General features: G+C 37.1%; 2 protein-coding genes across 3 annotated transcripts in view; one reads left to right on the forward strand and one right to left on the reverse strand.

Annotated features, from left to right (window-relative positions):
* The first annotated feature begins 113 nt into the window (after positions 1-113).
* Positions 114-5,339, forward strand: PFN2 (profilin 2). Its single transcript, XM_011972808.1, has 3 exons — positions 114-128; positions 1,684-1,876; positions 3,978-5,339. The coding sequence occupies exons 1-3, from the start codon at positions 114-116 to the stop codon at positions 4,073-4,075; spliced, it is 306 nt and encodes a 101-aa protein (XP_011828198.1). The 3' UTR covers positions 4,076-5,339.
* Positions 5,340-8,361: 3,022 nt separating this feature from the next.
* The window catches only part of RNF13 (ring finger protein 13), a 162,036-nt gene continuing 146,844 nt past the window's right edge, over positions 8,362-23,553 (reverse strand). For both annotated transcript variants that reach the window (XM_011972770.1, XM_011972771.1), the window contains 2 exons: positions 10,348-10,428; positions 8,362-9,768 (listed from right to left, as the gene is read on the reverse strand). In XM_011972770.1, coding sequence (XP_011828160.1) covers positions 9,404-9,768; positions 10,348-10,428 — 446 coding nt within the window. In that variant the 3' untranslated portion in view covers positions 8,362-9,403. The remainder of the gene's footprint in view (positions 9,769-10,347; positions 10,429-23,553) is intronic.

Genomic DNA, 23,553 nt, shown 5'->3' on the forward strand with positions numbered 1-23,553 from the left:
GAGCCGCCCGCGCCTCCGGCTGTGGGAGGCGGTGGCCCCGACCCGGCCCCCGGGATTCTCGAAGCGACTTTGCGTAGGTTTGCCGATGTCCAGGCCTCTGGGGCTTGCGAGAGATGTGCGCCGACCGCGTAGGTGGATTCGTGAATCTCGACTTCAGCTGTAGCTCTATAGGTTGTTTTTTTTTTTTTTTTTTTTTTTTTAATTCTTCAAGATGGCGAACTGCCATTGATTTCTCTCCTTCTCATATGGAGATTCATCGATATACGGTTATCCCCAGTTACGCAACATAGCTCAAAAAAGGGGTGCTTTTCGGGGGCTTTCAATTATCTGCGAAGACCAGGAGCACACTTCACTTCTCCAAGTCCCTCCCTCTTTAGTGGTGGCAGTAAAGGAACTAATGCAGTTTTATGCTTCACATTGCCTAATTTTCTTGAGACTTGATGGTTTTGAGTTGGTTGCAGTATGTTTGGGGAATATTTGCAAGTAAGCCTCCAGCTTATTGTTTTGCCTGTTTCTGCCCAAGGCTGTTTCTAAAATTATGATAATTGTATTAAATACGAGACCATTCCTTTAATTTCTTAGCACCACGCTCCCTTCCCATTAAACACCAAAATTCAGGTCCCCTATTATGGGTGCTAATTATTCTTTTGCCACTTAACGTGGTTTAAAGTCTGACTTTAGAACTCAGTCCTTGATGCTAGTACTTTAAGGTCTCGTATACCCGCAGTGGACTACAATTCTTGTAGGGAATTGGCATCTGGTCATCAACTTTTTTCCTGCAGTCCTCTTGTCTTTGTGTGTGAGTTCCCGCTGTCTGACTAGGAAGATTGCGGGAGTGTGCTTGGAAATGGCTGGGGCCTGCTATGACTCTGCAGTTCTGATGGGGGCGACGCCTTCCTTCTTATTCATGGAATGTTAGAATGCACGTTTTCTCCTTTCCGGTTCTGGTGGCTACCTCAGTTTCTTTCCCAATCTCCCTCCATTTTCTCTGTTTTACTATTGCCTACCGCAGTGCTGTAGACAGAATCCACTTTGCGTTTGCCCAGAAAGAAAACTGATTACTGAGATTGGAGGGGAAGGGAGGTTGGAAAGAAACAGGAGTCGTGGCTAGAAAAATAGGAGGGAAATATGAATTTGGAAAAGCACTGATGTTCAGGGATTGAAGTCCATATCATCAGGTATATAGTTATTCCAAGCAGAGAAGTGAACAAATCAAAGAACAGGCTTTATTTTGGGAGACTTTGAAGCAACTTTAAATGTGATGAAACATGATTTACTGTAATGGGACTGAATATGATAGACCAGCTGTGTTCAAAGAGTTGATAGCTGAATTTTTACCATTACGTGAACACTTTCAGGCACCAGCTGACTTAATACAGTTTATAAATAACTCTTTAAGTTTGCACTTTGTCTAGTGTCAACTATCAATTATTTAGAGTTTCTTTATATAGACTGGTCTTGGTTAAGAGATGACACCGTTAACTGAAATCAAATCAACTGATGTAAAAGATGTGATTATATAGAATTAAGTAATTATTAAGAAAAGACCGAATCTTGGTTTTACGTTAGTGAAATGTGGCTGTCTGGCATAGCACACAGCCTTTCCTGTTAACATCAAGCCCTAAAAGGAATTAACTACAACTTTATGTGTTTTTTTTTTTTTTTCTTTCTGGTGGGGGGCAGCCAATAGAAATAGATATGATTGTAGGAAAAGACCGGGAAGGTTTCTTTACCAACGGTTTGACTCTTGGCGCGAAGAAATGCTCAGTGATCAGAGATAGTCTATACGTCGATGGTGACTGCACAATGGACATCCGGACAAAGAGTCAAGGTGGGGAGCCAACATACAATGTTGCTGTCGGCAGAGCTGGTAGAGGTAAGTAAGGCATTCTTTTGGTTAAAAGTTGCATGCCACATTACAACTTATTAAGCAGTTTCTTTTAACATTTTGAATAAAAGTTAGTCCATAATGGCTATTAAGGTGGTTTTTGTGAACTGCCCAGCACTATGGAGAAGCACTGCTTTAGTTTTACCTACTCTACAGCATCTACAACCTGCCCTCTTAGATCCTGATTTTGTTCTAAGGTAGAATATTCGTATCAACTCACTTTCAGCTTTATTAAACTTAAAAGTCTCTTAAACTGCTTGGCATGTCAAATGATAATCCTGTGGTGTTTCAGATTGTTAAATTGTTGGAATCACTTGGTTATTTTAGTCCTTTGCAGTTTGTGTTTGACCTTTGGATCTCTTTTCTTTTTTTCTTGCTTGTATTCTAACCATTTCACTACTCAGCATAAAGAAGTAAAAATTAACATCAGTTCATTTTTCAGTTAGGAACTTTGCTGGGGAAAAGATAATTAGATGAGGATTTTGGAGTAAGTTGTCCATTCACTGAAATATTTTCAAAAATTGTGTGTCTGAGACTTAGATTTGAAAAGTAGGAAATTACATTTCATTTGTATACTTGGTCCAAAAATTCAGGTGTCTCCAGACTGTTGTCAGCATTATAGAAACTCTTAATTGTACTAAGTCTCCCTACTTTTTCAAAATAAACTTTTGAAATTGAGGTTTATTATGACATCTGATTGATTTACAAATACATTTAAATGGGTTAACGCATACGAATATTTTGTAAATATAGAGTGCTTCTGTAGCCTCACATAGCTGACTTGGCACATCTAATTTTAATAACAGCTCTACCATGTGAGGGGACTTGAAGCTGCCCTGAGTTGTAATTTAATGCTGTGGCTCTACCAGCTCCCTGTGATTATCCTAAAAGTTACTCGTAATTCTGGTGTGAGTTGATGTTTTAAGTATTTATAAGAAAATTAGATGACTTTGAAATAGTGACAAATCTCTTTAAACCTTAGCTGCACTATATGCTAAAAAGAAGCGTCAAGCACAAGACAAAAAAAACCAGAATATTTTTATACTCTACAGCACTACTGACATCTAGTGGTAGTGAATATAAAATTTGACATATACATATATTTTGGGTTATAGACCTTTGAATTGTATTATACAAGAGCGATTAGAAATCGTAAACCTATTTTTTTAGACGCAATTAAAAACAAGGCTAGTACGGTGAAGTTATCAGTAAGCAAACACCTTAAATAATTTAATTTGGCCTTTTCTGAATGATACTGAGTATGCTACTTAAAATTTGATCTTCATTTTCCTTTGGAAATAAGAGATACATTTAGCCTCACTGGTAAAACGTAATAGTTTAAACTTGTCAAGCATGTTAAAATTTGGGGAGAGTTTGTAAGTAAATAACTCCCTGAGTTTATTAAGTTTATATGTTTGGGGCAAGTAATAACATGTACTTGACATAAGCCAGAATTTTTTTGCCCTAAAATAGAAGACAAATGATCACCTTTTTTTTTTTTTTTTCCCTGTAGTTAGTGTAAAGATAGTTGTATAGAACTTTTGCTTGCATTGATTGGGCTTCCAAGATGCATTCAAGTTTACTATTTTCTGTTTAGTATATTACTAGTTTGAAAGTTCTTTTTGGAAACCTACTTGATTTCAGTGCTTGGCAGTTCATGGAAAACTAACTTAATGTTAACTTATTAATCGGGGTTCTGTCTGCTAAAACTTATGTGACTTTCTTGATTAACACTTCTTTTGAAACACTTTTCTTCTTTCTCTTTCAGTCTTGGTCTTTGTAATGGGAAAAGAAGGGGTCCATGGAGGCGGATTGAATAAGAAGGCATACTCAATGGCAAAATACTTGAGAGACTCTGGGTTCTAGCTGCTAGGCAGACTGTTAAGTATTAGGGGAAAATTGCTCTTAAACTTTCCTAGCTGTAAGCTTAAGTCTTAATTCTGGAAATTTTATTAGCAATGCAGGGTGATGGGGTATGAACCTGTGTCTCCTTTGTATCCCTCTGTTGGTGGGGAAAGGTGTCTTTCTTTCTGCCCTCCCCCCCCAAATAATTCTGTTCACTTTTGTTTTGTTTCCTTGTGTACTCCAGCATTGGTTATAGTCATGGGAAAGGAAGGTGTCCACGGAGGCACACTTAACAAGAAAGCATATGAACTCGCTTTATACCTGAGGAGGTCTGATGTGTAAGCAGCCTCTCCCCATCTACCTAGCAACTGTCTTCATCAACAACCCTAATTATGGTCACAATGCTACCAAACTATAGATGGTAGCTAATTTTTCTTTACCTATTTTCTAATGTCATGATTCCTGTTTGCCCAATGGATCATTTGTATGTTAACCACTGTATGTAACCAACCCTTATCTGGCAACATAATTGCAGCACAATAATGATTTGCATGATACCTTGAAATTGGGGGGAGGGGGCATGCCAAGTTGGGCATCACTTTGTCTTAGCAATTAATGGGATATTGATTACTAAAATAAGTTAATATTAAGCAAGGTGCCGGTTGTACAATCTCTGATCAATGTCTTTTCAGCACTTTGAGCATTTACTTGGCTCATTTAGTCTTCCTTTTGTAGCGCATGGTTGGGAGGAAAAAGTGCATGCATCTTTCCTTCACTCTTCTCTTTTTCCTGCCCCACCTCCCTTCGCACATAGGCATTTGGTTTGCTTCCATCTTTTTTTATGCAGTGCCTGTTTTTTTTTAACCAATTAATATCCCTTTTGTTGATGAGCTATTGAGAGCTGCAGTAGTTTGCTTTTAGTATTGTTGTTGCACTTGAGACAAACCTTTATTCATAGTGTCTACAGGACATATGAAGAGTGCAATGGCAAAACAAGAGCAAAAAGCACTTCCTCCCATGACCTTACAGTAATCATACTGATTGACTCCCCAGGGACATTCCATCATTGCAATAGCTCACATTTTTATTCCTGTCTTTTTCTTTGCACACCAGCTCTACTCTTTAGTAAAATTGTAAAAGGCTGCCATTATGGACATTAGGTATCCCAACATAACCATCTGGAGTGTGTCCAGTTTGTTCTTCATAGGACCAATTTTTATTTGCAGCTTGAGTTTTTATATGAAGTTGCATTATTGTGGACTTGGCTGTCTTGTGATGAATTTTTTTCATATGTATTCTGTGCCATACTATTGTTAAAATGAACCGTTGCTATTGTGAGATGGATTTTAACCGACCTATTAAGGGTTTCTTTCGAATGGCACTACTTTAGGGACATTCTAGTATTTGCTTCTATTGTTTGGGCCTTGTGGATAATGTACAGATTTAAAAACAAATCTTGTTGCTGATTTGTCCATTTCTTTCCCTGCACTTTGTTACATCTGGGATACAGTCTAACTCATCTGATTTAATATGCATTTAAAAAAATGCCATAACTATTAAACACCTTGTTTACAGACAGATGAAATAAATTTATTCCAACCAAATACTCTAGGCTCCTGTTGTTTATATAAATTGTTGGCTTACTGTTAAAAACTGATTTTTGACAAAGTGGGAATACACAGAATAGGCCAAAGTCTGCTGCAAGCATAAAATTTTTTTTTTTTTTTTTTTGAGACGGAGTCTCACTCTGTCGCCCAGGCTGGAGTGCAGTGGCACAATTTCGGCTCACTGCAAGCTCCGTCTCCCGGGTTCATGCCATTCTCCTGCCTCAGCCTCCCGAGTAGCTGGGACTAGAGGCCACACCGCCACGCCGGCAAATTTTTTGTATTTTTAGTAGAGACGGGGTTTCACCATGTTAGCCAGGATGGTCTCGAATCCTGACCTCGTGATCTGCCCGCCTCAGCCTCCCAAAGGGCTGGGATTACAGGCGTGAGCCACTGCGCCCGGCCGCAAGCATAAAACTTTAACATTCAGGTGATGACCTACTTCAAGTAATATTACAGATAAAATTAGTGCCTGGGAATTTCTTTTTAATGGGCTTTGATCTGTTACACATAGTTTTGAGTCATTTCAGGCTCATCTTCAGGCGTATGTGAGAAGCAACTGACATCTGCTAGAAAATGAGTATTTTCCTTTTTTTGCTGGTTTCTAGATGTGAAATCTAATAAACAGCAAAGGGAGTACCAAGAAGAGTTTCTGCACTATTGTGGATTTTTCCGTGTTGAAATGTCGTATGACGTTAGATTTGGAGGCTGTGTTGGCAGGCTGAAGTCAGCCAACTGGGGCCCTCCTACATAAGAGCAGAAGACTTTTGTTAGGCAGCATATAAGGTAATTGGGATGCTTTTGCACTTTTTGGCTTTGTAGTGACATGTTGACCATGGCTATGTAATAGATTTAATCCCAGAGGCCATAAAATCCCTGAGATGTATTGAAGTTTGGTAAATATGTAAATTTAGGGCTATTTAGATAAATCATTATTACCAACAACTCAAGCAGATGCTTAGAGCCGGGGTGCTCAAAAGTTAGTGGGTTTCAGTAAAACTGGGGAGCTGGTTATAAAGCAGATTATGGACTCTGGGGTTCCATCCTGGAGATGGAGAGTCCATAAGCCCAGGAATCCCTTTTCAGAAACAATCACTGGGTCAGTCTGATGCATTTTAAGTGGTGTTTATGCTACCTTTTGAGAAACTGGGTTAGGGAATAGGAATTAATCTGCCTTATACTATGCATAATGAAAGTTTTCTTTGGTTGTCAGGCATTGGTTGTGAATATGGTTGTACATACACAGGGATGTAAAAGTATGGAAGATAAAGGATCTGGGGCTATTTTGGTAGTTGGACATAACCTAGAAATTGTAAAACTATAATAAAAACCTGGTATCAGTTTCTTGACCTGTTAAGGCCAAAAGATTGGGCAAATGAAAATTTGGTGGTTGAGTTGTGATGATTTGAGATTTTACAATAATACACATTCACACTTTACTTGTAAAGAACTATTAGGGTAACCAATTATAGAAAGCAGTGACCAAAATTCTGAAACTGTTAATGAATTAATCTGTAAGTAGGTGAGGGGGCAGTGTGTATGTGTGTGTGTTCAGAGAGGAGGTTGGGGGTAGAAGGTGGTAAAGGGTGACTGTATCACTAAAATAGTATATAATGAAACTATTCATTGGCCCTCCACCCACAATTTCATTAGAAAAATACTTAGGGAAATATATACAGGTATACTTTGCTTTGTACTTAGTTCTAGGAATTTTGCATATGGAAATGAAGCTATACAAATTTGTATACCAGAATGTCCATCACACTGCATTACTTAAGCCATCCAAACTTGGAAAACATCTACAAGGTTCAGCTTCTTAAGGGGTATGGTTTGAATAAATGATTTTAAGTCCATAGGACAAAATAGTCATTGAAGAATGACATGAGAATGCCTACCAATGAATGTTAATGAGAATATAAACATGTTACATGACAGTGCACATACATACAGTATTAATATACATGTATTTTACATATGTATTTCTGAAGGCAGTATAGTTTCCAGGTGACTATATTTTGATTTCTAGTGTTTTAATGTTACTTTTGTAATCAAGAAAATTTTAAATGTTTTTAAAATAGAAATTGGATTTTAATTGCACCTACTGTCCTATTCAAAAAGCTATACCATGAAATTACAGAACATTTCAAGTGAACATTAACAGAACCTAGTAACAGTCCTAGCCAGTGCTGCTAAATAAGACACTTCGTAGATTTTTTTTTTTACATAAAATTAAAGTAATTTGGAATTTCAAAAAAAAAATTTTTTTTTTCCATAAAAACTCCTAACATAAAGGAACTAGGTCCTTGTTCTAAACTTTGGATTAAAGACTAAGGGAATATAACATCTAATACATACTTACCCATTACTGTGACTTTTTATTTTTTTCCCTGTTCCTATTTTAAAATACTCTTTTAGGTTTGATGTTTTTATTTAATAATTATTTTGAAGACTATTACTTATTGCACATCTATGCGCCAGATACTGAGCCCAACGTTTTGTCCTCACACCCTCACTTAGGTTAAATGAAAATTATGCAAATGACCAAGCAGGTTTAAAAAGGTTAGGGCCATACAATTATGTCCAGTTCCAAACTTTGCTTAACTACCATGGTAACCTTTGATGTCCTGTTTCTCAGGCCTGTGGTTCTTTAATTTTTTATAAAAAAGGGGAAGAGGGATGAGGTATCAGATAGCGGATGTTGAATTCAACCATTTATTTTCCAAAGTAGAAATACCTATTTTTTCCTGATTATGAACATTTTTTAAAAGGCAATTCGGAAAGTGAAATTTTCCCTCGATATACCATAATTTACAACAGGGTACCAAAATGTACACTGTTTATTTTTGGAATAATTTTGGCAGCAGTCTAAACTTTTTGGGAGATTACCTAACTGCATGTGAATGGTCAGTTACTTTGTATAAAATTCTAAGGTGATGTGATTTCTCTGACCTCAATCATTATCCCTTTATAGGATATATATAAATAAGACTAATATGGTAAGTAAATGGTAGAACAGACATTTACTGGATCTTAAAGTGGAAAACATGTTTATTAACATTCAAACTCCCCTCATACAAGGCCATATAAAAATCCTTAGCATTTTGATTATACATTAGTCTACATTTTCTACATAGTTACAATGATGTATATAATTTAGCTTTTCATAATACAGTGTTTCAATACATCATTAGTTCTGTTAAACATAAGTCACTTACTTTCAAATCCAATACTTGAACAATTTCCTCTGTACATAGTTTAGCAGGGCTAATTAGCATAAGATGCTATTTATTAAGAGGTATATGATCTGAGTATTAACAGTTGCTGAAGTTTGGTATTTTTATGCAGCATTTTCTTTTTGCTTTGATAACACCACAAAACCCTTAAGGACACTGAAAATTAATAAGTAAAGTTCAGAAACATTAGCTGCTGAATCAAATCTCTACATAACACTATAGTAATTAAAACATTTAAAAAAAAAAAGTGTTGAAATCTGCACTAGTATAGACCGACCGCTTCTGTCAGGATAAGACTGCTTTGGAACAGAAAGGGATGAATACAGCTTTGAGTTTCTTTGTGCTGATAGGAGGAGGAAAGGCTGAGTTACCTTGTTGCCTCTCCCTAATGATTGGCAGGTCAGGTAAATGCCAGAACATACTCCAACTCAACAACTCTAGGTAACTTTATGGAGGTGGAAGCTGGGTTAGTTCATGCTAGGTGGCTGTCGCACTGACCTCATGTATAAAACACAAAACATTTAAATACTGTGATCTAGGTCTTAATTGCAAGCTATACTGAGGATTTTTTTTTTTTTTTAATGTTTTGGCTATACTTTAATTCCAAAAGAAGAGCTGAATTGATGCTTGAGTTACAGCACCAGTCTATTATTAGTGAATGAAGTACACTCTTGCAGATAAATACCAGATCAAAAGTCCTGTTTCAGTAATTTGATTAAACTGTAGAATACTAAAAATAAGTTATTTCTACAGAAATCTTTGAAGGGAGCAAAAAATCAAATTACAGTATATTACCTAAACATTTTAAAGGGAAATAAACCATCTTCTGAAAGTCAAACAGTATTTGCTATGTTGTAATCCCGTTCACCATTAGGCTGCAGCTGGACCACGACATCATGTTCATTAATTTCATTTTCTGCATCACTACTGTCGGTATCTTCATTGTCATCTTCCTCATAGTCTGAAGATTCTGTCATGTTCTGATGTGAGCGGGATTCCGACAAAGCCCCAAATGACTGGGCACTGACAGAAGCTAAAGGTCTAAGTAAAGGGGTATGTTCTGTCACTTCATTTTCTTCTTGACTACTATCTGTGTCAGAGTCTGAGTCACCTTGAGAAGGAACAACTTTTTGCTTGCACACTGGACAGGTTTTTTTGGTTTTAGTTAGCCAAGGGTCTACACACTTGCAGTGATAAGCTGTTGAAGCAAAATATACATCTTTAGTATGCTGTGGTTGATACTTTTATATTTAATCTCTTGCCATATTCAGTGTTCTGTATGTATCATGTAGGGACGGGAAGAAAGTTTATAAATTTTTTTTTTTGAGACAGAGTCTGGCTCTGTCGCCCAGGCTGGAGTGCAGTGGTGTGATCTCCGTTCACTGCAAGCTCCGCCTCCCAGGTTCATTCCATTCTCCTGCCTCAGCCTCCCGAGTAGCTGGGACTACAGGTGCCCGCCACCATGTCCAGCTAATTTTTTGTATTTTTAGTAGAGACGGGGTTTCACTGATAGCCAGGATGGTCTCGATCTCCTGACCTTGTGATCCGCCTGCCTCGGCCTCCCAAAGTGCTGGGATTATGGGCGTGAGCCACTCTACCTGGCCTGAAAGTTTATACATTTTTATAAATACACCTCCATCCTTGAATGAGACCACTAATTAGTACAGGGCCTGGCTTACGGTGTGCCAGTAACTATTTTCCGTCTCTTCCCCTGGAATATGGAACCTAAATATAAATTACTACATGTAAATTCAAATCAGTATGTAATTACTCATACCATGGGAACAGGGAAGGATTCTGAGTTTGTCTCCATCTTCATACTCATCCAAACAAATGGCACATACATCATACTCATCTCCTGAAAACAGAAAATACGTAGAGAACTATTTTTTCACCTTTCAAACTTTTCAAGTTAGTCCTCAGTCAGTTACTGCCTTTTGATGTATTTATCTTTGAATGATGCCTTTTGCATCAGACTCAAGGATCTACTTATCCAAGTTGTAGGACCTGAAGTTTCAATTTAAGTAATTCACATTTTACCTAAACTAGATAGTTTAAAATGGATGACAAATTTGTTTACATTGATTATCTTTGCAAAATATTTTAATAAGAATCATAATTACATCAGTGTTTTACCTAACCAAATGCTAGTTTTGAAATATTTAATGCCAGAAAAATTTCACTACTAAAATTTTCAAACTCAGTCTTAAATAAAAATGGAAACATGAGAACATACTCAAATGTTTAACTATATTAGCAAATAAAAACAGATTCGAAATGAGTCACACTGGGCTTCAAATCTCCAGCATTTACCACATTCTGCGGTGCTTGGCAAGTTGCTTAGCCTTTGCCATCCAGTTCTTTATCAGTAAAAAGATTAACTTACCTTACAGGTTATAAGGATGAAATGAGATGATACGAGCAAAGGGCCAGACACATAGGTATTCAATAAAGGGTATACTATTAATATTGCCATTTTAATTGTCTTACTGTAGAATTTATGTTTTATAATCATAGAAATTTATTAATTCATAGCTCTTTTTGGAGTTTCAGTGTAGTTTTCTAAGTCTTTAAAGGAGCTAGCAGTTTTTTAAATACAGCAGCTTTTTCAGTTAATAGTGGCTTAGACACCACTGTGAGTGCTTGAAAGCACTTTTGTGAGTTTTTTTCCACTACATGCATATGTTGGATAAAAACTTATAAAACTTTTAGAGAACAAAAGACAGTTAAATTCATTGCCTATCCCACATGGAGGGGTAACAACCTTGGAAGACATATCATTATCTGGATGGATAGTCTGGATGAACATGACACATAAAAAAGGTGCTGATAGTTCTTCTGAAACAATCACTTTAATGTCCTAGTCATTTAAAACAGCACATTCAGGAGGAGCCCAAAATAGAAAGCTTTAATGAAAATTAATTTTTGTCCATTACCTTGAATTTGGTTACTATAGTATTTAAATTACCTTCTGTAACAAAGGCATGTATACATATGTTAGAACCTTGTGTGTGGAATTTGGTGAGACTTACTAGACTCAACTATTACAAGACTAAAGGACCTCTGATATAGCTGTAATTATTATTTTTATTTATAATTACATAAATCCATTTACATGGACTTTGGGGACAGTTATGCAATTCAGTCATGACTGATTTCTCATACAAATCAAACTTTGAGTCACATCACCTTGTGAAAACGCCTACTAAAAACAAAACAGTTAATGTAGCTGAACAGGAACTGACTGTGGCTCAAAGCTGTGCCAAGGCTCCAAGGCTCATTTTATTGAGGTAGGGAGATCAGCCTGTATTATCCATGTGAGCTCAATGTGATCACAAGGGTTTTGAAAAGTGGAAGAAGGAGGCAGGAAAGTTCAGAGTCGGGGCGATGTGGCTACAGATGAATGATCAGGGAGATGCAGCTACTGGCTTTGAAGATAGGGGGAAGAAGGGTCACAAGTCAAGGAATGTGAGTGCCCTCCAGAAGCTAGAAAAGGTAAGAAAATGGATTCTTCCCTGGATGCTCCAGAAAGGAACACAGTCCTGCTGACACCTTGGTTTTGGCCCCGTGAGACCTGTGTCAAACTTATAAGCTATAGATAATATATTTTTGTTGTTTTAGGGCACTAAGCTTGTGATGATTTGTTATCAAAGAAATAGGAAACTAATACAGGTATATTTGTCTGGGTTATCTTTAAATGTATGGACTTGATGCTTTGGAGTCACTGAGCTTTCTTATCAATCCTTTGAATTGTTCCAAGTAGTAGATTTATATTAATATCCCATGTTTTGTTGCCATAGCACTTACTTTGAAGATGACAGGTCAAGATGCCAAGGTACAGTTTGTGATCCTGGACCAAACTGGAGCTTAGTGCTCTGTAGAAAATTAACCTTTATGGCCTTGGACTTGTGATGACATGGTAAAGCACCTATTAGAATGCCTGGGGTTCCCATCCTGGTCCTTTTATTTATTAGCTATGTAACCTTCTGTAAAACACTTATCTTTATGTTTCAGTTTTCTCAAAGGCAAAACACAAATATTAACATAATTATGTATTAGGGTTGTTGTGAAGATTAAAAGAGATAATGCAGGTAGAGTAATTTACATGGTGTTTCACACATACAATAACTCTTAACCAGTTTTTGCCTAGTGAAACTAGCTGATAGGCATACTTGCTTATCACACGGTAGAAGACTGTCGCTAGGAGGCTATTCTCTAACCAACCTTATGCTTTTGTCCCACCAGATGATCAGCTGCATGCTTACCAAAGGCTAGTGGCAGTGGTCATTGAATCTGTTTTGTTTTACTTAGGGTAATTATGTAATTTAGTTAAATATTCAGCAGTCAATAAACTGTGAGTGTAAAAGACTTCTGGTTTTATTTGAAAGCTAGGTTGAATGCATTAGAAACACTTAAAAAAAAAAAAAAGCTAGTTGTTCCCCTCAACCCATCGCCAGCCAAAAAGCAGTTAAACTGGGTATGGGTAAGAAAACTAAAAGACTGGACAAATGTAAAAAGCAAGGATGAAAGCAGAATCCAGTTTTACCCCATTTTAAAATACTTGAAACTAAAAATGGTAGAAAATGCTTCATGTACCATGGCAATTTGGAAATCCAGCCAGTGGATTCATACTCAAAAGGCTGTGGTCCAACATCAATTGTTGATTGGATTTATAATTACATTTAAAATAGAAATTAAAGGCATTTATCTATTTTTATGATGTATAAGATTTTAAACATTACCTACTGGCTCTGGTAGTATAAGATAAAAGGGCTATAACAAGTGCTTAATAAGTGTTAGTTTTGTTACTATTAGCACCATGCTAGAAAATTCTGTTGCTTAGTTTGGTTCTAAACTGGGGATGATTTTGCTCCCCAAGGACATTTGGTGTTATCTGGAGACATTTTCGGCTTTCATAACTGAGAGTTGCGGCTGGCATCTTGTGGACCAGGGATGGTGCTAAACATCCTATAATGTACTGAACAGCCCCCTAAACCAAAGTATCCCATCTAAATGTCAGTGGTGCTGAGGTGAGGAACCCTCATAGAAACCCCTGCAGGCTAACAAAACTTTGCTAATTCACTATTGGATAAGATGTCAAAAGTTGTGGAAGAAATCAGATTCATGTCTGTTACATGAAACAATAGAGGACCACTTTTGTCTGGAATGTTTTTGGCACTGCTGTAGAATAAAGTTTCAGAAAAATTTCATGAAGGTACTTTTAAAGTAAATCTCATCAGTCTGGGAATGTTAAAACATGTAGCCAGACAGAACTTAGATTGTCTCCTCTCTAAACTTGTTCATCCATGATTTTTCCCCATTTCAAGCCCAAAACTTTGGCTCATCAGATACAGAAAAGCACTGGCCCTTCATAACAAGACTCACACAAAGACCTAGGCAGCCAAGGCAGTGGCATGAACTGAGTATCAGGCCTAGGCATATCTTTGATGCTTCTTTTCCTCAGAGCCTTCGTACAATCTGTCACCAGATCCTGGAACCTTTTATTTGCAAAACATATTCTGAATCTTTCCCCTTCCCTCCATCGCCTTGATTACTCTGGTCTAATCTTCTAGATTATGCTAAGAGCCTCCTCTCTGGTCTCCCATCTATTCCTGCCCCATGTAGTTTTCAGCAGCTACAGTGATCTTTTAAAAATGAAATATCACATCATGTCATTGTAATTTAAATGGCTTCCCTGAGAATAAAATTTGACCTCCTTATCATGGCCTTCATATAGCTATATATGATCTGATCCCCCTACCCCGCCATCCTGTCTCATCTCATACTAGTCTACCCTTCATTCATGCTGCATCCTTGTGGCCTTCTTTCAGTCTTTGAATGAAAGTAAGTTAGATGGGGACCTGAATTTGGCCAGGCTGTACCAAAAACATTTGGACATAAAATTAGATTTAGAAAGAGGAATTACCATTTCTAAACAAGGCTTAAAACTGAGCTAGTTAAAATAGTCACACTGGAGACAAATTGATGTAGAATTGTTCAATACTATACCAAACTAGTCTAGGTATCAAGTAAACCAAGACTAGGTTTCCTCAAAATAAAAGATAGATTGAAGATTCAGGGTTAAATACATATAGATGTCACTAGTGATTCTGACTTTACATATGTATTATAAATAATCTGCCTAGGGATGATGCATCATTAGAGTCATGAGTTGCCACTTACACGCTGCTTCTGCCAGTGAAGAAAACAATAGCAGCTTTTTTTTCTTAGTATTGATTTCTTTTTAATTGCCCTGTAGTCCAAGAGTGTGTTTGATATGAATAGCAGCTTTTTTTCTAGCAAATAAGAAATAAATGAATCTTATTTTTTATTCTTCTTTTCCCTATACCAGTTCCCAAGAAATCAACAAAATACAACAGGATGAAATATTTTAAAAGCCAAATTTGCCTGAGAACTCTTTCTGATTATTTCCAAACCCTGGGCAAAGGAACTAGTATTTATTATTATGGTTAGATTAAAAGCTATTAAAATGTAGTTATAAAAAAAGAAGTCTTTAATAGCTGAAGTAAAAAATTATAAAAATTAACTATTGCTCCATTTTTATGCAATCTACTAAAATGCTGTGTTGCTTTTTTCCAGTCTCTGAAATAAAAATCTTTCCCCTCCTGTACATATTATCTTCAAAAATCTCTATGATTAAGCCATAAAGGAAAAATGCCTGGTAACTTAAAATGTCAGATATGAAATCCACTTTTATCATTTATGTTTCAGGGATCTGGCTGCTTTAACATACTAATGGGACAAGGGAGACAGCTCCCAGAGAGCTGCTTAGTAGAGGGATGTTAAGTGAAAACATAAGGATTTTCCATCTGTTAGGAAACAGTGTGTGGTATCTAGTTCTTATGGTTAGACTTGGATAAATACATTAATTGAATGACACAGGAAATACAGGAAACCACATTTTGCTTGAAGAGCAATTTTTGAGGACAATGAGTAATGAAAAAATTTGTAAGGATGCTGGCTGCTTCAGAAGCAAGAAAACAACTAAAAGGCTATTAATTATATGTGCTAGAAATGGGTAAGTTAATACTTAAATCGTTTAACTATTAATCAGCATGAACATTTCTGAAAGAACTTCAGAAGTGAAGATGAATAAGATAGGAAGATTTAAGATCCTGTCCCCAAAGTATGGTAAATATGAAAGTTTACAGATATTATATTCATTCAAGTTGTTTTTAAAAGTTTCTGTGAACTGTATTACAAGCTATGCCAATGGAAGATATTTCCAAATGCCAAATTCTTTTTGGTTCATTGCCAAATATTTCCACAACAGAAATACTTTTTAGCACAATGAAGCAGCTGATTACTAGAATAGTTTCTTTTTTTCTTTCTTGTTTTTTTGCAGGTGGGTGGGGAAGGAGTAAGGGTAAGGGTGGGGATTTTATGGTAATACAAATGTTATAGAGTCCCCGAACAATTTTCACTACATTCTAAGCCTATAGAAGTTCTCTTAAAGGCTTCCATGGCTTCCACGGTACAATTAGATGCAATAAGGAGATAATTGCAACAACCAAAGGGTTTTTTTTCCTAACATCTATGTGTATACCTGTCAAAACCACTACAGCACACCAGAATATGGTATAACAAATAGACCTTTTACTTAAGATGTCAAATCTCATGATAACCAAAAAATTCTAAAACAAAAATACAACTAGCTCCAACTTACTGTTATTGAAATTTCAGGTGTAACGTTTTTATTTTCCAACTGCTTCATGATTTTGGCAGTCTTCTTTTTAATCATAAAATATGTTTAATGACTGAATTTTGATGACACTAATATTTTATTTTTATTTAAGAGGTTGTTTCGCTTTTGTAATAATAATTGCTACTACTTGTTGAGTTCTATGTGCCAAGCACTATTGTAGGCATTTTTCATAAACTGATTTAAATCCCTCCCAACCACACACCTTGTGAAGTAGGTACTATTAGTTACATTTACACATGAATGGGTGTTTGGCAAGGTTAAGAAACTTGCACAAGGTGACACAGCCAATAAATGGGGGATCCAGAATTCCAGCCCAGGTCTGTTGGGCTCTAAAGCCTCTGCATAGTCTTAGCTGTTATGTTTTATTATATTGCCTCCTAAGTTATGTATGTAGAATTTTTGGTCACATTTAAATATTCCCCTATGATTCACAGTGTTAAGAAATACACTTAAGCAGCTACGTGTTTACTAGGGATGAAAATGTTTCCAATTCATAAGCCAGAACATTTTTTTCTTCAGATATTTAACACAAAGCAGGGATGAAGACCACTTTTTATTCCCATCTCCCATGGTTTCATATTTTTATAAACATTTCTAGAATGCTACACAATAGCAGCTATATTCTGCAACTTCAATTAAAGGTCAAACATTTCTTATATATTCTGATGGTGAGATGATAATGCATATGCTAAAACAATCAGATGACTCCACTGAGCGAAAGAGCATTGCATTAGCAACTCTTTGGGGGAAATGTGTTAGTGAATTATTTCATGAATGCAGTAAAAATAAAATGATTGTCTTAGAGGCCATAAATAAATCCATTTAAGTTAAAACCTAAGTCTAGGAATTGATATCCGCTTTGGCCAAATTTCACTTCGGGTACTCTAGCTTTAAAAAAAAAAAAAAAAAAAAAAACCAACTTTTCCCTATAGTATTTTAAATAGTCATTCTATATTACTCTTTATTGGTTCTAACTTGGTTGGTATTATCTATGCAGATAAACTACAACTGTAACCAAAGCCTTTCTGAATACAGATTTATCATCCTGAGGAGAAAAACCAAAGTTAATGGGAGTGTTGGAATGGTAAATATTGTGCCAGACCTCAAGTACTTAAAAAGCATTTCCTAGGCCAGGCACGGTGGCTCATGTCTGTAATCCCAGCACTTTGGGAGGTCGAGGCAGGCGGATCACCTGAGGTCAGGAGTTTGAGAACAGCCTGATCGACATGGAGAAGCTCTGTCTCTACTAAAAATACAAAATCAGCTGGGCGTGGTAACGCACGCCTGTAATCCCAGCTACTCGGGAAGCTGAGGCATGAGAATCGCTTGAACCCTGGAGGCAGAGGTTGTGATGAGCCGATATCGCACCACTGCACGCCAGCCTGGGTGACGAGAGTGAAACTCCGTCTCAAAAAAAAAAAAGACATTTCCTTATACTAAGTACAGAAGGTTCATTATTCTTCTTTTATTATTCTTTTTCAGGCCACTAGGAAATGAGGGTGTACAACACCCTTCCAGAGCCAACTTCAACAAACTGAAATTTATGTAATTCTAATCTAAAATTTGTTTTTTCTCCCTACATATAAAGGAAATTAAATAAAAAATCTGTCCATCTCAGTTACACTTGGGGCACTGGGCCTACATTATTTTTGCATAAAGCTGAATTGCTTCTAGATGACTTCTGCTTGTTCATTAGATTAGTCTAATATTTGTTGCAGCCCTCAGAGTGTAAAAAGTGACTACAGGAAGTCATACGTAAAATTTCCTTCTAAATAGTGCATACGAATCAATAATAAAATAGTATGATCCTAACTGAAATGTGAATAAAGGGCATGCCAGTTTACAAAAGCAGAAATATAAATGGATATTTTACCTTGTTAAGGTAGAATATGATGAAATGAGTACTATATACTGATAGTAGACTTGAACTTTCAGCAAATCAGTTTGTCTCAAAAATGGTATTTCCTTTTTTCTTTGACATAGTAAGTTAAAGAGGAGAAGGAAAAGTAGGGGTGGGGTGGAGGGAATGAGAAGAGAAGGAAAATGGGAAGAATGAAAGCCATGAAATGGTAGTGACTGAAAAGAGTAGGGTAGTATTTACTAGTGTTTGGAGTCAGGAGGTTGAATTGCAGCCCTGCCACTTACCTTCAGCTGCTTGCGTATCCTCAGGCAATTTACTTGACCTTTCTAAGTCTCATATTCCTTATCCATAAAACAGACATGACAGTACTTTCCTAATTAGGCTACTCTGAAAACTAACTGAATTCATATATGCAAAGTACACAGTTTGCTTTCATACTACATAATAGTATGTGTTACATGCTTATAAGACCTAAAATGTGAAATTATCAAATTTTAATTTGGTGCAATGCCCATCCCAAACCAACTTACTCCCTAATAACCCACATGGTACAAACAACACCGACTTCAGTGGAGAGAGGCAAGGGTGGACTAAAGCATGGTTCTCCTAAGCATTTACAGCTACAGGCAAATGATAAGAGTGCCATGATACAAATCAACCTATAACACCAACTGTCAGTCTCCTTCAGTCAAAGCTATTACAGTACAGACCTTAGGATCTTTATCTCTGGACATGAGGTAATAAAACAGTTCCTTTTCAAATAACTCATGAATGCACTGATTTCTTAGGAACCATAGCCATGGTAGTAATTCCTCACCCAACTTGCATTCTCAGTTCACTGCTTTGTGGGCCTTCTGAAAAGTATTCCTTTAGAAGAGCTGAGAAGCATTCCCTTTTCTGACAGACAGCAGATATACAGTCACAACTTAGCAGAAACCCTGAGTAGAAAACCACTACAAGAACCAGTACTGGTAGCAAAGCCTGAACGGTAATAAACAAATTGCCAGAGACTCAGTGTGGACAAGTCTGAGAGTTAAAAAACTTCCAGGGGACCCAATGCTTTTGTGAGTTTTACCTCCTGGAGCTCTACCAGGAAAAATCCCCTCAGGTATTAGGGGTGCTCGGGAGAAGCATTATGTTCTAAACAAGGCCTTCCCCCAAGGAAGACTATTTTACCAGATCATAATCTGCTATGGTTTTGAATCTAACTGACCTGGGGAAAGGGCAAAAATAACCAACTCCAGTCAGCTCTAACCTACGTGGAACAGAAGATACCTCCCTCCAGCCATCTGGGAAAAGAAGTGAGGAGCACTTGTGAAGTTCAGACCCTAGGGCCACAGGCTCACTTAAAGACTGAGACAGGCCAAGTGTGGTGGCTCACATCTGTAATCCCAGCACTTTGGGAGGCTGGGGTGGGAGGAGTGCTTGATTCCAGATGTTCAAGACCAGTCTGGGCAACAGAGAGAGACCCCATTTCTACCCACCCCCCAAAAAAAAGAAAAGAAAAGAAAAATTAGCTAGGCATGGTGGTATATGCCAGTAGTCCCAGCTATTTGGGAGGCTGAGGCAGGAGGATGGCTTGAACTCAGGAGGTGGAGGCTGCAGTGAGTCAAGATTATGCCACTGCATTCTAGCCTGGGTACCAGAGTGACAGCTTCATTCTGTCCTAATTGTAAAAAAAGGTTCAGATATAATCATAAAATTATAGAATGCTTCCCCTTCCCCTGTGCCTCACTACTACATGATTAATAGCCTATTTACTGCAATTCTTTTCAACCAGTACATCATGTCCAGCTTTCAACAAAAAATTACAAAGCATACTAAAAGGCAAAAACACAGCTTGAAGAGACAGAGCAGGCATCACAAACAGACTCACATATGGCAGGAATGTTGGAATTATCAGATCAGGAATTTAAAACAACGACCGTTAATATCCTAAGGGTGCTAGTGGAAAAATTAGGCAACATGCAACAATGGCTGGATAATGTAGGCAAAGAGATGGAAATTCTGAGAAAGAATTAAAAAGAAGTGCTAGAGATCAAAAACACAAAAATGAAGAATGCATTTGATTAGCTCATTAGTATACTGGACACATCTTGAGGAAAGTATCTTTGAGCTTAAGGACATGTCAGTAGAAACTTACAAAACTGAAAAGCAAAGAGAAAAAAGACGGAAAAAAATGGAATAATATTCAAGAATGTGGAACAACTACAGAAAATGCAGCATATGCATAATGAAAACATCAAGAAAATTAAAAGAGAAAAGAACAGAAGCAATAAATAAAGTAACAATGACTGCGGATTTCCTGAAATTGGTTTCAGATCCCACCACAGATCCAGGAAGTTCAGAGAACATCAAGCAGGATAAATCCCAAAAAAAAGAAGAAGAAAAAGAAAAGAAAAGAGGAGCAAAAAAGAAAAAAAGAATGAAGGAAAATGAAGAGAATCTGAGGGACTTCTGGAATAGCATCAAATAGAAGAAAACATGCATTATGGGAACCTCAGAAGGAGAAGAAAGAAAAGGGTAGAGGACCTATCTGAAGAAATAATGGTTGGAAATATGGATATACGAATTCAAGAATCTCAGATAAATCCAACCACAATAAATTTAAAGGGATCTAAGGGATCTACACTGAGACATATCATTGTATCATAATTAAACTGCCTAGTGACAGAGATCTTGAAAGCAGCAAACAAACAAAAAAAAGCAACTCAGTACATATAAAGGAGCTCACACTAGATTCTCAGCAGACTTAGCAGAAATCCTGCAGGCTAGGAAGTCGGATGATGTATTCAAAAGAAAAGCGGTGCCAATCAAGAATGCTATGTTTAGCAAAAGTGCCCTTTCGAAACAAAAACAGAAATTAAGACTTTCTCAGATAAAAATTGAGGGAGTTTATCACCATTAGACTTATTCTATAGGAAATTCTAAAAAAGCACCTACAAGTAAGTGAAAAGCTGATAAACAGGAACATAAAACCATATATTAATAAAAACATAAGTCCCAGGTAAATATACAGAAAAATACAGAATCCTGTATTGTAATGTAGGTGAGTAAATCACTTATAAATCTGGTATAGAATTTTTTTTTTTTTCTAGACAAGGTCTGGCTCTGTCACCCAGGCTGGAGTGCAGTGGCATGATCTCAACTCTCAGCAACCTTCACCTCCCAGGCTCAAGTCATCCTCTTGCCTCAGTCCCCCAAGTAGCTGGGACCACAGGCACTCACCACTATGCCTGGCTAATTTTTGTGTTTTTTGTAGAGATGGGGTTTTGGCATGTTGCTCAGGCTGGTCTCAAACTCCTAAACTCAAGTGATCCGCCCACCTTGGCCTCCCAAAGTGCTGTGATTACAGCCATGAGTCATTGCATCTGGCCCAGAATTTTTCTAAAAGCATAAAAAGTAATAATCTATATTAAATAAGCAATGTAAAAACATGCAATTTGAGTCATCAATAACAAAACAGGAGGCAGAAAGACAGGTAAAGGAGCATGGTTTTTATACGTGATTGAAGTTAATTTATCAGTTTGAAATATTTAAATATTTAAAATGTCAGTTTAAAATAGATTGTTAGAACTTTTAAGATGTTTTATGGAATTGCAAGGGTAACCATGAGGAAAATATCTGTAGAATATATACAAAGGGAAATAGGGAATCAAAACGTCACTAGAAAAAATCAACAAAAAACACAGTGAGAGGAAAGACAAAGCTGTAAGACAGACAAAAAACAATGAACAAAAGTAATACTAAGTCCTTTCCTATCAGTAATTGCTTTAAACATAAAAGGATTAAATACACTAAAGTAATACTAAGTCCTTTCCTGTCAGTAATTATTTTAAATGTAAAAAGATCAAACATACCAAGACATTGAATGGCTAAAAAATATGAGATCCAATGATAAGGTGCCTACAAGAAAATCACTTTATATCTAAAAACACATGGGAGCCAGGCACAGTGGCTCACACCTGTAATCCCAGCACTTTGGGAGGCCAAGGCTGGCGGGTCATGAGGTTAGGAGTTCAAGACCAGCCTGGCCAGCATAGTGAAACCCTGTCTCTACTAAAAATACAAAAAATTAGCTGGACACGGTGGCGTGCACCTGTAATCCCAGCTGCTTGGGAGGCTGAGGCAGGAGAACTGCTTGAACTGAGGAGGTGGAGGTTGCAGTTGAGCCGAGACCATGCCACTGTGCTCCTGCCAGGGCGACAGAGCGAGACTCCTTCTCAAACAAATAAACAAAAAATACACATGGGCTAAAAGTGAAAAGGTGGAAAAGATATTCTATGCAAATGAGAAACTGGAGAGCAGGAGCGGCCATACATATATCAAACAATAGACTTTAAGGAAAACAAACTATCATAAGAGAAAAAGCGGGACATTATATAATGATACAATGGTAAATTCACCAAAAAGATATAACAATAAATATATACACATCTAACATCAAAGAAGTCAAATATGTGAAGCAACACTGACAGAACTGAAGGAAGATGGCCAGGTGTGATGGCTCACGCCTGTAATTCCAGCACTTTGGGAGGCTGAGGCGGGTGGATCACTGGAGGTCAGGAGACCAGTCTGGCCAACACAGTGAAACCCCATCTCTATTAAAAATATAAAAAATTAGTTAGGTGTAGTGGCAGGTGCCTATAATCCCAGCTACTCAGGAGACTGAGGCAGAAGAATCGCTTAAATCCAGGGGGAGGAGGTTTCAGTGAGCCAAGATTGCACCACTTCACTCCAGCTTGGGCAAAAGAGGGAAACTCCACCTTAAAAAAAAAAAAAAAAATTGAAGGAAGAAATGAGCAGCAACACAATACTAACAGGCGACTTCAATTACCCCACTTTCAGTAAGAATAGAAAACCAGACAGAAGATCAAACAGAAGACACAGATGACTTGAATAACTCTTTAGACCAATTGGAACTAACAAACATAAACAGAACACTCCACCCAACAACAGGGGATACACATTTTCTCAAGTGCACATGTAATATTCTCCAAGAGAGACTACATGTTAGACCACAAAAAAAGCCTTAAATGTAAGAAGATTGAAGTCATACAAATAAATTCTCCATCCTCAGCACAATGAAACTACAAATCAATAGCCAAAAAAACCAAAAAACAAAAACAAAAAAACAGGCAAATTCACAAATGTATGGGAATTAAACAATGCAGTTTTAAACAACCAATGGGTCAAATAGGAAATCACAAGGGAATTTAGAAAATATCTGGAGATAAATGAAAATGAAAACACAGCATACCAAAACTGATGGAATGGAACAGAAACAGTATTAAGAGGAAAGTTTTATTAAAAAGGAAGAAAGACCTCAAATCAACAACTTAACCTTACACTTAAAGGAATAAAGAAAAATAAGCTAAATTCACAACTAGCTTAGA

This window comes from Mandrillus leucophaeus, unplaced genomic scaffold (assembly GCF_000951045.1).
Source record: "Mandrillus leucophaeus isolate KB7577 unplaced genomic scaffold, Mleu.le_1.0 Scaffold130, whole genome shotgun sequence".
Taxonomy (NCBI): domain Eukaryota; kingdom Metazoa; phylum Chordata; class Mammalia; order Primates; family Cercopithecidae; genus Mandrillus; species Mandrillus leucophaeus.

Coding starts and splice junctions, on each gene's coding strand:
- PFN2 (XM_011972808.1), top strand. Junction 1,877..3,977: donor TGTCGGCAGAGCTGGTAGAG/GTAAGTAAGGCA, acceptor TGTGTACTCCAG/CATTGGTTATAGTCATGGGA.